The 14,454-nt window shown below is 56.3% G+C and overlaps 1 protein-coding gene across 14 annotated transcripts in view; it reads left to right on the plus strand.

Moving 5' to 3' along the window:
• The window catches only part of KDM2B (lysine demethylase 2B), a 160,972-nt gene extending 147,633 nt beyond the window's left edge, over nt 1-13,339 (plus strand). For 8 of the 14 annotated variants that reach the window (XM_017349528.3, XM_017349531.3, XM_070066161.1 and 5 more), the window contains 8 exons: nt 23-292; nt 476-589; nt 1,166-1,204; nt 1,342-2,015; nt 3,403-3,566; nt 3,649-3,810; nt 4,532-4,750; nt 12,122-13,339. In XM_017349528.3, the coding sequence (XP_017205017.1) occupies nt 23-292; nt 476-589; nt 1,166-1,204; nt 1,342-2,015; nt 3,403-3,566; nt 3,649-3,810; nt 4,532-4,750; nt 12,122-12,303 (1,824 nt within the window). In that variant the 3' untranslated portion in view covers nt 12,304-13,339. Of the gene's footprint in view, nt 1-22; nt 293-475; nt 590-1,165; nt 1,205-1,341; nt 2,016-3,402; nt 3,567-3,648; nt 3,811-4,531; nt 4,751-11,392; nt 11,496-12,121 lie in introns of all 14 variants that reach the window. The other 6 variants (XM_017349530.3, XM_017349532.3, XM_017349534.3 and 3 more) reach the window with 4 other exon arrangements.
• The last annotated feature ends 1,115 nt before the right edge of the window (nt 13,340-14,454 follow it).

Genomic DNA, 14,454 nt, shown 5'->3' on the forward strand with positions numbered 1-14,454 from the left:
GTTTGTTCCTTCTCCCTTTTTGGCCTACAAGCAAAAGCGTGGCCCTGGCTTTAAGTACGCATCCAACCTGCCCGGCTCCCTGCTCAAGGAGCAGAAGATGAACCGGGACAACAAGGAAGGGCAGGAGCCTGCCAAGCGGAGGAGTGAATGTGAGGAGGCGCCCCGGCGCAGGTCGGACGAGCACCCCAAGAAGGTGCCCCCAGACGGTATCCTGCGCCGGAAGTCGGACGACGTGCACCTGAGGAGGAAGCGGAAGTATGAGAAGCCCCAGGAGCTGAGTGCGCGAAAGCGAGTACGGAGGGGCTTGGGCGGGGGGCTGGGTCCGGCTGGTCCCAGGTGCGGCGGGGGGGAGGTGTGGCATGGGCAGCAGGTCCTGGCCTCCTGCCGCCCTGGGTAGTAGCTCACCTGAGTCCTGAGAGCCTGGCCCAGAAGAAAGGGGAAACCAGCGAGTCACTCCTCCTCCCACACCCCTTAGGCCTCGACGCTTCAGACGTCGCCCGGTTCCTCCTCTCACCTCTCGCCGAGGCCCCCTCTCGGCAGCAGCCTCAGCCCTTGGTGGAGATCCAGTCTCACTTACTTCCAGCAGCAGGTGCGCCCATGCCCCACCCTCTCGAGGCCTGGGGCCTTGAGAGTCCCGCCCCACGGGTCCCGCAGCCAGTTGCCAGACTCCCTGTGGCTCGGGCCCAGGTCTTCAGCGCATTCTGGCGCGCTGCCCGCCCCAGGCAGCGCTCTGTGACAGAGTGTTGCCTGGTTGGGAACAAAGCTGAGACTGCCTCTGGGAAGTCCAGGGAACCTCCCAGGATCCTGGGGGCCCTGCTAACGCCTACTGGCCTTGCTGTCACCAGCCACAAGGTGGCGCCTAGAGTCTTGTCAAAGCTCTGGCCCGGGCTCCCAGAGCCCAAGTGCCATGAATGCGGGGAGCGGGAGGAGGTGGGAAAGGAGGTGGCTTGAGTGGGACGACAGCCGTCCTCTGCTGCGTCCAGCTTCTTCCCTGAAAGCAGAGGCAGGGCCCACCGTCTGGCAGTCAGAGGTGTGGGGGCGCCTCCCTCCCTCCCCTGCTCTGGTCTTGTGGGGAGGGGTGGGGAGGTGAGGGGTGTTGGGTAAGGAGGGGACCAAGTTCCACGGCCCTGGGAGCAAGCTCTGCCTCCTTTCTTTCCTCTCACAGCTAAAACCTGGCAAAGAAGATAAGCTTTTCAGGAAAAAGGTACCGTGCGCTCTCCCTCCTGGGCCGTCAGAGCTGCAGGAAGTGCCCTGGCCCACAGCCCTTGGCAGAGTTGGGGGCTTTGGGTGGGCACTGGCCGAGGTCCCGGGCTGACCTGCACTCCCCCCTCCCCTTGACAGCGGAGGTCCTGGAAGAACACGGAGGACCGGATGGCTAGCAAGCCCCTGCGGCGCTTCAAGCAGGAACCAGAGGACGATCTGCCCGAGGCGCCCCCTAAGACCAGGGAGAGTGACCACTCGCGCTCCAGCTCCCCCACGGCCGGGCCCAGCACGGAGGCGGCCGAGGGCCCAGAGGAGAAGAAGAAGGTGAAGATGCGCCGGAAACGGCGGCTCCCCAACAAGGAGCTGAGCAAGGAGCTGAGCAAGGAGCTGAACCACGAGATCCAGAAGACGGAGAGCAGCCTGGCCCACGAGAACCACCAGCCCATCAAGTCGGAGCCGGAGAGCGAGCACGAGGAGCCCAAGCGGCCCCTGGGTCTCTGCGAGCGCCCCCACCGCTTCAGCAAAGGGCTCAATGGCGCCCCCCGGGAGCTGCGGCACCCGCTGGGGTCTGGCCTGCGCAGCCCGCCCCGCGTCATCTCCCGGCCCCCACCCTCAGTGTCCCCGCCCAAGTGCATCCAGATGGAGCGCCACGTGATCCGGCCGCCCCCCATCAGCCCCCCGCCCGACTCACTGCCCCTGGATGATGGGGCGGCCCATGTCATGCACAGGGAGGTGTGGATGGCCGTCTTCAGCTACCTCAGCCACCAAGACTTATGTGTGTGCATGCGGGTCTGCAGGACCTGGAACCGCTGGTAAGGGGCTGCCGACACCAGAGCTCCCAGCCAGGCTCGGGCTGCCAGGGCGCCCTGCGGTCCCTGTGCCCCACTTGAGTCGGGATGCTGGGGTGCCCTGTGGTCCCTGTGCCCCACTTGAGTCGGGCTGCCGGGGTGCCCTGCGGTCCCTGTGCCCCACTTGGGTTGGGCTACTGGGGTGCCCTGCGGTCCCTGTGCCCCACTTGGGTTGGGCTACTGGGGTGCCCTGCGGTCCCTGTGCCCCACTTGGGTTGGGCTGCCGGGGCACCCTGCGGTCCCTGTGTCCCACTTGGGTTGGGCTGCCGGGGCACCCTGCGGTCCCTGTGTCCCACTTGAGTTGGGCTACTGGGGTGCCCTGCGGTCCCTGTGCCCCACTTGGGTTGGGCTACTGGGGTGCCCTGCGGTCCCTGTGCCCCACTTGGGTTGGGCTGCCGGGGCACCCTGCGGTCCCTGTGCCCCACTTGAGTCTGGCTGCCGGGGTGCCCTGCGGTCCCTGTGCCCCACTTGAGTCTGGCTGCCGGGGTGCCCTGCGGTCCCTGTGCCCCACTTGAGCTGCTCGCTGTGGTCTTTCCTTCTAAGCCCCAGTTCTGCCTGATCCTCCTGTAAGGAGTTCAGGTGGCTGTGGCAGTCCTGTCAGTCGGGCTTGTTAGAGAGCTGGTGCCTGTTTGCTGTCCTGATTTAGCTCCCTGGAAGGTGAAGTAAGTACTGGTGGAGTCCTTGTCTTTTTTTAAGAGAGAGACAGAAAATCTTCAGTCTGCTGGTTCACTCCCCAAATGTCTGCAACAGCCAAGGCTGAGCCAGGCTGAAGCCAGAAGCCTGGAACTCCATCCAGGTCTCCTGTGTGGGTGGCAGGAACCAAGGCGCTTGGGCCATCATCTGCTGCCTCCATGTTAGCAGGAAGCTAGAATCAGAAGTGGAGCCAGACGCAGAGCTGGGCACTCTGCCGTGGGACGCATGCGTCCTAAGCAGCCAGCTTAAGCTGCTGTGCCGCCGCATCCAGCCTCGAGTCCTTGTCTTGAAGGCGTTAGCCCGAGTGAGGAGCAGAGGCGCCAGTACTGCCTTTAGTACAGCTGGAGACTGGCCGCTTTCTGGCCCTGGTCAAGTTGCTTACCCTCATGTGTGAATGGGCGTGACTCCTGCCCCATGACCGTTGTACAGAGGTGTGGCCCACAGAGGGCAGCGGAGAGCCTACAATTAATTCCTGATGGAGAGTAGGTGCCAGCATGTCCTACTGGGAGCAGAGATGCCCGCATGTGGCGGGACGGGGGCTAAACAGAAGCATCCAGAGAGCGGAGTTAAGGCGCTTCCCTGAGGTTGGTAGGTGGAGGCAAGTTCCCGCTGCGCAGGGGCTACCTCTGACCTGTCCCCTGCTGGGCCTGGCCCCTAGGTGCTGCGATAAGCGGTTGTGGACCCGCATTGACCTGAACCACTGCAAGTCCATCACGCCCCTGATGCTGAGTGGCATCATCCGGCGACAGCCCGTCTCCCTCGACCTCAGCTGGACCAATATCTCCAAGAAGCAGCTAAGCTGGCTCATCAACCGGTTGCCTGGTGAGCCCCGGGACAGGGCCCCCAGTGTGCAGTCGCGGTGGTGGAGCGTGTCACCTAACCTGCACCCCGTCTGTACCCCCAGGGCTCCGAGACTTGGTGCTGTCAGGCTGCTCGTGGGTCGCGGTCTCAGCCCTCTGTAGTTCCAGTTGTCCACTGCTCCGGACCCTGGATGTCCAGTGGGTAGAAGGACTAAAGGATGCCCAGATGCGGGATCTCCTGTCCCCACCCACAGATAACAGGCCAGGTAAATCACCTGTTGGGCCACACGGGGGGTCCTGTTGGCGAGCGTTTGAACCACAGACTCCACAGCCTTTGTGGCTCCTTGGCCTCAGCTCTGTGCTGGGGAGCTGGGGACGAACGCAAGCTGTAGTCTTGGCGCAGACGTGGAGGCTCCTTTGCCCACGCCAAGACTCCATTCTGTGGGTCTTAGCGAGCATCTGACTGCTGCTCTGCTGACTCTTGTCTCCAAGCCTGTGCAGGCGTGGGTTGCTGTGGCTGGACAGGGGCTGGCAGGGTGGTGCCTCCTGGCTTAGGTGCCTGAGGGGGCGGGAGGCTGGACCGTCTGCGCCAGTCGGCTGAATGTTGCTGGCTGCGGTGTGGGCCGTTTCCAGATCTGGTTTTTTCAAGAGAACCCAGAAATTGATTTTTTTGTTCCTTTTAAAAAAATCTTTATTTTTATTTTTATCTGAGTGAGAGGAGGAGAGAGGGAGGTATCTTCCCTCTGCTGGTTCACTCCCCAAATGCTCACCACAGCCGGATTTAGGCCAGGCAGAAGCCAGGAGCTGGGAACTCCAGCTGGGGCTCTAGGGGCTGGCAGGGACCCTGTACTTGAAGAAATGCAGACTGTGCTGTGGAATCTTCAAACGCTGCAGTTGTGATCTTGGGGGGTGAGCACTTTACGGCTCAGTGAAATCCAAGTGCATTTGGGAGCCTTGACAGTTTGCCTCCTGCTTCCTGCCCCCCAGGTCAGATGGACAATCGGAGCAAGCTCCGGAACATCGTGGAGCTGCGCCTGGCAGGCCTGGACATTACAGACGCATCCTTGCGGCTTATCATCCGCCACATGCCCCTGCTCTCCAAGCTGCACCTCAGTTACTGTAATCACGTCACTGACCAGTCTATCAACCTGCTCACTGCTGTCGGCACCACCACCCGAGACTCCTTAACCGAGATCAACTTGTCAGGTGAAGTGGGGCCTCCACAGATCTGCCCGGCACCTTGTGGGGTGGGCTGGGAACCTCACAGTTGTCATGAACTGTTTGTGTGTGCCTGCTAGTACCCAGAATGCTAGGTGCTAGAACATAGCAGTGGACAAGCCACACAGCCTTGAGAAGATGTACCTTCAATGAGCTAATATCACAATGGTAATAACGGCTACAAAAAACAGGGCTGGCGGCCATGAGGGCACCCTGAAAGGTGGTGGCCAACCAGCGCATGACCGCCAGAGAGGAGCTAATTTCTCTTTCCACTGTTGCCACATACGTGTTCCCTCGTGACCCTGTCATCAGAGAACCTGTTGTTGGAGAGAAAAAGAAAACTCTGTTACCTTGTCTGAAACAGATGCCACTTCCTGACAGAACAGGGGTCAGCTCAGGACCTGGGGCTTGGGCTGGACAGCAGGGCGACAACAGCACCTCTCCCCGCTCTTTGGGCAGTTTGGTCAGATTTCCTGGATACCAAAGGTAGCTCTCCCCACCCCGTACCCTCAGATAGCCCAAGTCCTGTGGTCCAGTTAGGATGTTGCACCTTATCAGGGTCCAAACAGCCAAAGCTGTTTGCCTCCCAGTGTGTCCGTGGTCATGGCTGACAAGCCATCCTCTGGACCACTTGGACCACGCCCCACCATGGAGGATGGCAGGTGTGGACGGTGTCAGACCAGTGTGTCCGTAGGAGGCTGCTCCTTGGCTCGGAAAGTGTCGCCAGCAGGGATTCTCCCGGCTCAGTGCTGAGTGCGGGCTCAAACTGGGGGCAGAGCTGCGCGTGGGAGAAAGGCCCAGCAGGTGTCTCAAGTGCATGGCTTAGTTCAGGTCACTCCTCGTTTGGCCCTGGTTGTCATGGGTGTGTAGCAGAGTTCTCAGCGTACATCCCCTCCCCTGCAGTGCAGGGTGTGTATGGGGCGGGCGGGAGAGAACTGTGTTTTGCCTTTTGTTTTTCCGCCACAATGCATTGGAAGCCTCCTGTCATCTTAGTACCTAGAGATCTCTGCTCTCTGTTGAGTTGTGAAGTACGAAGGGACTTGAAAAAGTTGGTGGGAAACTGGGAATTAAAATATATAAGCCAAGAAACAGAGTTCCCTCCCATTGGCGTGACTGCTTGCGTTGATGGTTAAGTCTGTGCCGTAAGACAGTGGCGGTTGGCACGTTCCAGGACGCTTGCCCGCTGAGACTGCAGTGCCGCCGACCGAGTGTCGGCCCAGCAACGGTGCTCGCCTGGGCCACTTCTTGCCTTTCCCATCTCCACCTGAGGCAGCGCCCGGATACTCTTGAGTGCCTCCAGTGTTCGCCCCCATTTATGTGGCTATCTCTTATTAATTTCTTCCATTCAGACATAAAATTCATGGGAAACATGGAATTAAAGTTTATTTGTGGAGCCAGCATTGTGTTTCCAGTTGGGGAGTGAACAGCGGATGCAAGATCTCTTCCTCGCTCGCTCTAACTATCCCTTTAAAAATAAAAAAAGAGATTTATTTACTTGAAAGAGTTACACAGAGAAGGAGAGGCAGAGAGAGGGAGGGAGGGAGGGAGGGAGGTCTGTCAGTCTTCCAGTCTTCCATCTGCTGGTTCACTCCCCAGTTGGCTGCAATGGCCAATCCAAAGCCAGGAGCTTCTGCCAGGTCTCCCACGCGAGTGCAGGGACCCAAGCACTTGGGCCATCTTCTACGGCTCTCCCAGGCCTCAGCAGAGAGCTGGATTGGAAGTGGAGCAGCCGGGTCTCAAACTGGCGCCCATATGGGATGCCGGCACTGCAGGATGCAGCTTTACCCGCTATGCCTCAGCGCCGGCCCCATCTAACTCTCCCTTTCAAATCAATAAAATCTTTCACCAAAAAAAGTTTGGTGCAAAAAAGTTTCAAAAACCCATGACTAATTTTCCAAAATATGTATTTTCCCACCAACTTACTGTGTATAAACTTGCCATCTTTTTTGCATCTCCCCCTCTTTCCAATTTTTTTTTTTTTTTTTTTTTTTTGGACAGGCAGAGTGGACAGTGAGAGAGAGAGACAGAGAGAAAGGTCTTCCTTTGCCGTTGGTTCACCCTCCAATGGCCGCCGCGCTGCGGCCGGCGCACCGCGCTGATCCGATGGCAGGAGCCAGGAGCCAGGTGCTTTTCCTGGTCTCCCATGGGGTGCAGGGCCCAAGCACCTGGGCCATCCTCCACTGCACTCCCTGGCCACAGCAGAGGGCTGGCCTGGAAGAGGGGCAACCGGGACAGAATCCGGCACCCCGACCGGGACTAGAACCCGGTGTGCCGGCGCCGCTAGGCGGAGGATTAGCCTAGTGAGCCGCGGCGCCGGCCCAATTTTTTTTTTAAGTCACTACTGTTTTACCTTGTGACCATGTAAGTATTGGTCATTGTAGAGCCAACTGGTATAAGAAATTTCTTTTATTGTACAGTTTTTAAAGATTTATCTATTTGAAAGGCAGAGTTAGAGGAAGACACACACAGAGATCTTCCATCTGCTGGTTTACTCCCCAAATGGCTGCAATGACCAGGGCTGGGGCAGGCTGAAACCAAGAGCCGGAGCTGCATTCCAGTGTCTCACGGGGTGGCAGGGGCTCAGGTACTTGGGTCATCTGCTGCTGCTTTCCTAGGCACATTAGCCAGGGTGCGGATCAGGAGTGGAGCAGCCAGGACCAGAATCAGCACTCACAGGCGGCCACGTACCTGCTATGTGACAATGCCCCACCTTGTTTTTGTTTTTAAAGATTTATTTTTATTTGAAAGGCACAATTAGAGACAACAGGAAAGACAGAGATCTTCCACCCACTTGTTCACTTCCCAAATGGCTGCAATAGCCAGAGCTGGGCCAGACTGAACCCAGGAACCCAGCTTCCTCCAAGTCTCCCAAATGGGTAGTTTCCTGCCACCTTCCCAGGCATTAGAGGGAGCTGGACTGGAAATGAAACGGCCTAGACAAGATAGGGGATGCCAGCATTGCAGGCAGCGGCTTTACCCACTGTGCCACAGTGCCAGCCCGTTTTTGTCTTTCCTAGAGTTAGTGATTGGTCCATTTTTCAGTGAACCACACACCAGAGTTCCTTTTCTCCACACGCTCTCCTCAGTCCCTCAGCCAGTCTGTCCGCAGAGAGCCCCAGACTTCCTTTTCTTCTCTCTGCCAGACACCTGGGCTGGCCAGCTCTGCCTGCTGTGGCCCTGCCACCTCCTACCACGGTCCCGGAATTCCTTTGGTCTCCTTTCATGTTGACTCACGCACGGGCTGGAGGACCTCCTCAGAGCTCGTGTGTCTAGGATGTCTTTACAGAACAGTCGTTTTCAGCTGATGGTCCAGGCAGGATAGAACCCTGGCTGGGAGATGTGTTTAAAAGAAGGGGAGCCACTGTTCCACCTCCCACACCTCCCAAAGTCCACAGCCCTCTGACTGTCAAGTATCTGAACCTGTGCTCTCCCTGGACGCGCATGGGAGTCGTCTGTCCACTTGTCCGCTGGCTTCAGCCAGCCATTGTGCAAGGGTGTTCCTGTGAGCCCTTGCACTTGGAACACGGCTTGGGTCCTTTCTTCATGTGTCCTCTTCCTCTGATTTTTCCTCTGGACTCGTCTTCTGGTATCTTTTTTTTCTTTTCCTCATGCAGTCATTTGTTTGATTTATGCTGCTGTCTAGGTTGAGCACTGTGGAACTGTTCATACAGGTCAGAAACAGTCAGATGTTGAGTTTCACGTGGTTTGACCTTTTTTATGTAAGAGGCTAAAGCCAGGAGCGGCCGCTCCATCCAGTGTCCCCTGTGGGTGGCAGGAACCTAGTGACCTGCACCATCACGGCTGCCTGCCTCCCACGGTGCACTTAGCAGGAAGCTGGAGTCAGAACTCCACTATGGGGTGTGACTGCAGCAGACCCGAGAGGCTCCCCTCACTCTGAATGCTGGCGCTTGGTCGTGCGCTCAGGGACCAGGACAGGAGCTTGCCTGCTGTGGGTGGCCGCTGCAGGGTCATCTATCAGGTCGCTTCTTTGGAAAAACCTGGACCTCAGATCTTTTTGTTTACCTCATAAGCTGGCCAGGGGTGCCAAAAATACTTGCCTTAATTCCAAAATGTTGATGTGGTCCTGACAGAGCTCTGGACTGGGGGCATCCAGAGGCAGTGGGGAATTCTTCCCCAGGCCCCCGTTTTTCAGGGGGTGCTGCTGTCTGGTACAGACGTTGTCTTTTCTCCATCAGAGACTAAGACAAACCCCAGCCTTCTGCAGGGGCGGAAATCTGGGTCTCTTACTGTTCCTTAAACAACACAGTCTTGAAGCAGGCCTTCAGTTTCTAGCCCCACTGTAGCCCACCTCCAGTGTACCTGGGGGTCCCATCACAGCCAGCACCTCTGGTGTGTTTTATAGACTGAATCTGCTTACTGTGTTACAGCAGACTGACCGCCTAACCATGTTTAGGTGTACAGTTGTGTTGTTAAGTACACTCACTGCCGCACAACCCTACCATTATCCACTGTAGAACTTTTACACCCCCGGCAAACACCATTCCACTTAGTTTCTAAGAGGGTTTGCTTCTGTTTTAGTTGTTTAGTTTTTGAGAGGCAGAGAGGGAAGGAGACAAAAAGTCGAACGCTGGGCCGGCGCTGTGGTGTGGCGGGTTAAAGCCCTGGCCTGAAGTACCGACATCCCATATGGGCGCTGGTTCGAGTCCTGGCTGCTCCACTTCCGATCCAGCTCTCTGCTGTGGCCTGGGAAAGCAGTAGAAGATGGCCCAAGTCCTTGGGCCCCTGCACCCACATGGGAGACCTGGCTTCAGATCGGTGCAGCTCTGGCTGTTGTGGTTGATTGGGGAGTAAACCAGCGAATGGAAGACACCTCTCTCTCTCTCTCTGCCTCTCCTTCTCTCTCTGTGTAACCCTTTCAAATAAATAAATCTTTTTTTAAAAAAAAAAAAAAGGGAGCTCTTCCATCCACTGGTTCACTCCTCAGATGGTCACAATGGCCAGGGCTGGGCCAGCCAAACCCAGGTGTCAGGAGCTTCTATGGGTCTCCCACATGGGCACAGGAGCCCAAATGCTTGGGCCGTCTGCTGCTGCTTTCCCAGGCCAATAGCAGAGAGCTGGATCAGAGGAAGTGGAGCAGCTGGGACCCAAAGGGCGCCCAAATGGGATGCGGGCGTCACAGGCAGTGGGCTTACCAGCTGTGAACAATGTCAGCCCCTAAGTGTCACTCTGAAAATGTAATGCTTTCATCTGTCTAGAATTACATTTTGTTAGGAGTTCATCTTTATGGCCTATACTGTTTGAGGCTTTTAATTCTTAATCCTTTTTCACTGTTAAAAAGGATGGGGAAGCCGGCGCCGTGGCTCAATAGGCTAATCCTCCACCTTGCGGCGCCGGCACACCGGGTTCTAGTCCCGGTTGGGGCGCCGGATTCTGTTCCGGTTGCCCCTCTTCCAGGCCAGCTCTCTGCTATGGCCAGGGAGTGCAGTGGAGGATGGCCCAGGTGCTTGGGCCCTGCACCCCATGGGAGACCAGGAAAAGCACCTGGCTCCTGGCTCCTGCCAGGATCAGCGCGGTGCGCCGGCTGCAGCGGCGGCCATTGGAGGGTGAACCAGCGGCAAAGGAAGACCTTTCTCTCTGTCTCTCTCTCTCACTGTCCACTCTGCCTGTCAAAAAAAAAAAAAAAAAAGGATGGGGGGGAAAAACTTCTTTAACTTATCAAGGCCTATCTTTGAACATTTTCAAAAATACAGAAAAAAAATTTATTCGACAGAGTTACAGACAGTGAGAGAGACAGAAAAGTCTTCCATTGGCTCACTCCCCAAATGGCCACTGCAGCCGGCACTGCGCTGATCCGAAGCCAGGAGCCAGGTGCTTCCTCCTGGTCTCCCACGCAGGTGCAGGGCCCATGCACTTGGGCCATCCTCCACCGCACTCCCGGGCCACAGCAGAGCTGGACTGGAAGAGGGGCAACCAGGACAGAATCTGGTGCCCATATGGGGTGCCGGTGCCACAGGCGGAGGATTAACCAAGTGAGCCACGGCACCAGCCCCAGAAAACACACTCGTTCCTCCAGCGAGAGGCACCAAGGCTCTGCTTCTGAAGGAGCCTGTTCCCCTTTTGCTTAGTTACTTGAAGGCTGCACCCACCATTGTTTTTCCTAAGGCCGAGGACAGTGGCCACCCAACTGTGGTAATGCCAAGTTTTGGGACAAAGTGGTTTTCCTCAAGAGCTGTGGGCCAGTGTTACCTTTGACTTGAGCCATCTTGGGCAGTATCTGAGGGGTCCATGCAAAGATTGAAGGTTGGCCTGGAAGAACTGGGGGCTGTCTTTGAGGCACCTCCTTTTGTCTGCCTCCTGCTCAGCTCTCCCGCCCTCAGTCTGACTGCCCGGCCTCCCGTAGCAAGGGCTGTGCACACCACCTTCCCAACACCATTGTTCTCCAGAGTTCATGAATTCCCGCTTTTAGGCCTGGCTCATTCTGCCCAGATCTGGCAAGTGCTAGAAAGGGGTGGCTGTGTGACGGTGGCAGTCGGTAACTCGCCTGCTGCTCCAGCTCCCCTCCGCCGCCCCGGCCTGCAGGGAGCTGGACGATAGGTATTAGATTGCACAGGCCTTGTATGCATTATCGCAGCTTGCCCTGACTGTTTTCATTCTCACTCAATTTAATAGAAAAAATAAAGTGTTGGCACTAGTGATGATAAGCAGAGATCTCAAACTTAATACCACTGAGGTGAAGGGAGGAGTCACTCGTCCACCCAGTTGATTCGGCCAGGTAGGAACCATTTGTCTTGCCGGAGGGTGAGTCTCAGTTGGATGCCAGCTGGCGTTTAAGCCAGATGCCTGTGGTGGAGTCAATTCCAAAAGGAAATAGGAACAGAGAGTTAAGGGTGTGTCTGCAGGTGAGGGCGCGGAAGGATTCTGATTTCCGTTTTTTACTCTGGACAGAACCCATCTCCCTTCTAACCCAGCCCCTTCCAGTCCCGCTGGCATCAGGTCGGGGGCAGCCAGTGCGCCGGCTCTGGGCCTCTCTGAGGGAGCCCGAGGGACCCCAGGCGTGTTCTGGTTCTGACCTAGTGAGTGCATCAGTGACGCCTCAGCTGAGGGAAGTGGCTGCTCACTACCGTTGACCCTGGGTGTGTGAGCCAACACAGGCCCATCCGTGTGCCTCCAGAGAGGCGGCCCGCACCGCTTTCCACGTGGCAGGCACGTATTGACCTTTCTAACTGGCGGATGAAGCCATTTCCCGTTAGAAGAAAGTTTCTAAGCAAATACCGCTTCCCTCAGGACAGGAGGGAGGGCCTATGCCAGAGAGCTCGGAGCTTCCCCGCCGCGAGTGGCCGGGGTGGGGGCCGTCGGGCTCTGCGCCTTCTCCCCTCACGCTGTGTCCTCCTCCCGCAGACTGCAATAAGGTCACTGACCAGTGCCTCTCCTTCTTCAAACGCTGCGGGAATATCTGCCACATCGACCTGAGGTACTGCAAGCAAGTCACCAAGGAGGGCTGCGAGCAGTTCATAGCCGAGATGTCGGTCAGTGTCCAGTTTGGGCAAGTGGAAGAGAAACTCCTACAGAAACTGAGCTAGTCCAAGGACAAGTATGTAAATATGGGCGGGCGGGGGGAGGACATGCAGTGCGGGCGGGGAAAGACTTCACACAGACGAGGGCTTTTATTTCCATTTGGAACCTGGAACCACAGGTGATTCCATTTTGCAAGTCTTGCCAAGGGAGAAGCCGTTGATCCGCTCGGGTCTGGGGGACGCGTGAGCTGGACGCTTTCCTCTGGGCTTTCAGAATCGGAGCTGCACTGCTTTCCGGACCATTTCTGAGGTGGCCTTTAAAGACATTCCCGTCAGACGAGGATGGACTTCGGGGAAGTTCTGGTTGGTCCGTGTTTAGGACGCCTCTGAGGTTCCTGGTGTCAGCACAGTGGACCACACACGCCATCTGCTGCCGTCTAGACACATTTTGTTTGTTTTGATTTTGTTACATCTTACATTATGCAGAACTATTTTTGTACAAATTGTTTAAAAGTTATTTATGCAAGGTCTGAATGCATACCAGTGTTTTTATTGTTTGAGATGACCAGTTTTCCCCATTTCCTCAAGGTAGGAGAGAACTTGATATATACTCAACACAACGATCCATCTGCAAATGTCCCCAGATCCGGCAAAGTGGGCTGAAACCTTCCACTTAAAAGCATGTTTAACTGGAACAGAGAGCCTGCTTTGTGCGTTAGGAAGTTACCCAAGCATGTTGTGGATTAATGTAAATTATAGTCAAAGTAAGACACTCTGCCAAGTTTTTCCTCTGTAAAAAGCTCACCTTTTTCTCAAGAATTTAAAAACTCAGCCTTCAGCCTGTGCACTCAGGAGGGTTTTGCTCCAGCATGAGCTCTAATTTATGCAGCGACTAAAGAAGTAGAACAAACACTCCATGTCACCTTCGCCCCGTTCTCGCCCCCTGCAGGGGGAGCGGAGTTCTTGTTTAGGTCTGTGCCCCGGCTCCTCCTAGCTGTGAAGTTCTGCATTCCTAAGTGCCATTGTCGTGAGGTGGTGTTTCCCAGACCTTCCCTGGCGCGGTTTTACCTTTGTTGAATTTGTATAAACAATTGTACAAAAACGAGTGTGAGGGTTTTTGTTCTAGAAACGTGATAGAAAAGCCCTGGGTGGGTAGTGTGGCATGGGATTTCTCATAAAAGCAACAGAACAGTGTGGCCAGAGAGGCCCCGGCGCAGGAGCAAGGGGCGGACTTGCTAAGTGCAGGCAGGCTTCCCACCGCACCTGCCCGAACAACTTCCAGAGCCACTTACGTTACGATGGGAAGGGGGAGGGGCGGCCCTGGCCGTGGGGACATGCAGGGGGCACTTCGTTAGGCTGCTGCTTCCCCAGTGGCCGGCAGAAACCAGGGAAAAATGTTAATCACAGAATCTTTCAAAAAGAGGGTCGGGGCCAGCGCAGTGGCATAGTGGATAAAGCCGCCCCGCAGCGCCAGCATCCCATATGGCCACCAGTTTGAGTCCCAGCTGCTCCACTTCCAATCCAGCCCTCTGCTGTGGCCTGGGAAAACAGTACAGGATGGTCCAAGTCCTTGGGCCCCTGCACCCGCTCTCGCTCGCTCTCTCTACCTCTCTCAGTAATCGCAATGTCATGTTCGTAGATGGAAATACCTGCTCTAGTAAATCTGAGCACAGGCAAGAACTCTTCTCACATAAAGAGCAACAAAGACCTGGGCTCCATGGACATCAGGTTCTGGCTTTGTCCCCCTTAGCCTGTTTCTGCCCTTGCAAAAATGTTTATAGCAGAATACATGCCTGTGCCTCTGCTTCCTTGGATCAGAGCTCTCCATCTGAAACCGCAGCACCACTGAGGTAGGCTGCTTGTCCTGCAGTGCTCCCACGAGGGGAAAGCTTGAACAAGATGGCTGCCTGCTACCTGGTGGAACGCCCCAGAGCTGAGACTCACGTCTGCTGGGCGCTGGGCACAGGGTCTGCGGGTGAACAGACTGAGAAGGGGCCGAGGCTGATGCACTCAGCAGCAAAGACGGCCCATCCCGAGGCTCGCAAGAGGCCAGGGTTGTGCAGTGGTCACGAGATGAAAATCCACAAGATGACATGTCCCCCAGGACGAGTCCATTCTCCACAAAGACCTTTCCAAAAGGCGCTGCAGAGGCGGCCACTACATCAAGTGCCACCAACGGCTGCTGAGCCCACAGGGACCGGTACGTCATGAGAAGGA

This window comes from Oryctolagus cuniculus, chromosome 21, assembly GCF_964237555.1.
Source record: "Oryctolagus cuniculus chromosome 21, mOryCun1.1, whole genome shotgun sequence".
NCBI classification, from domain to species: domain Eukaryota; kingdom Metazoa; phylum Chordata; class Mammalia; order Lagomorpha; family Leporidae; genus Oryctolagus; species Oryctolagus cuniculus.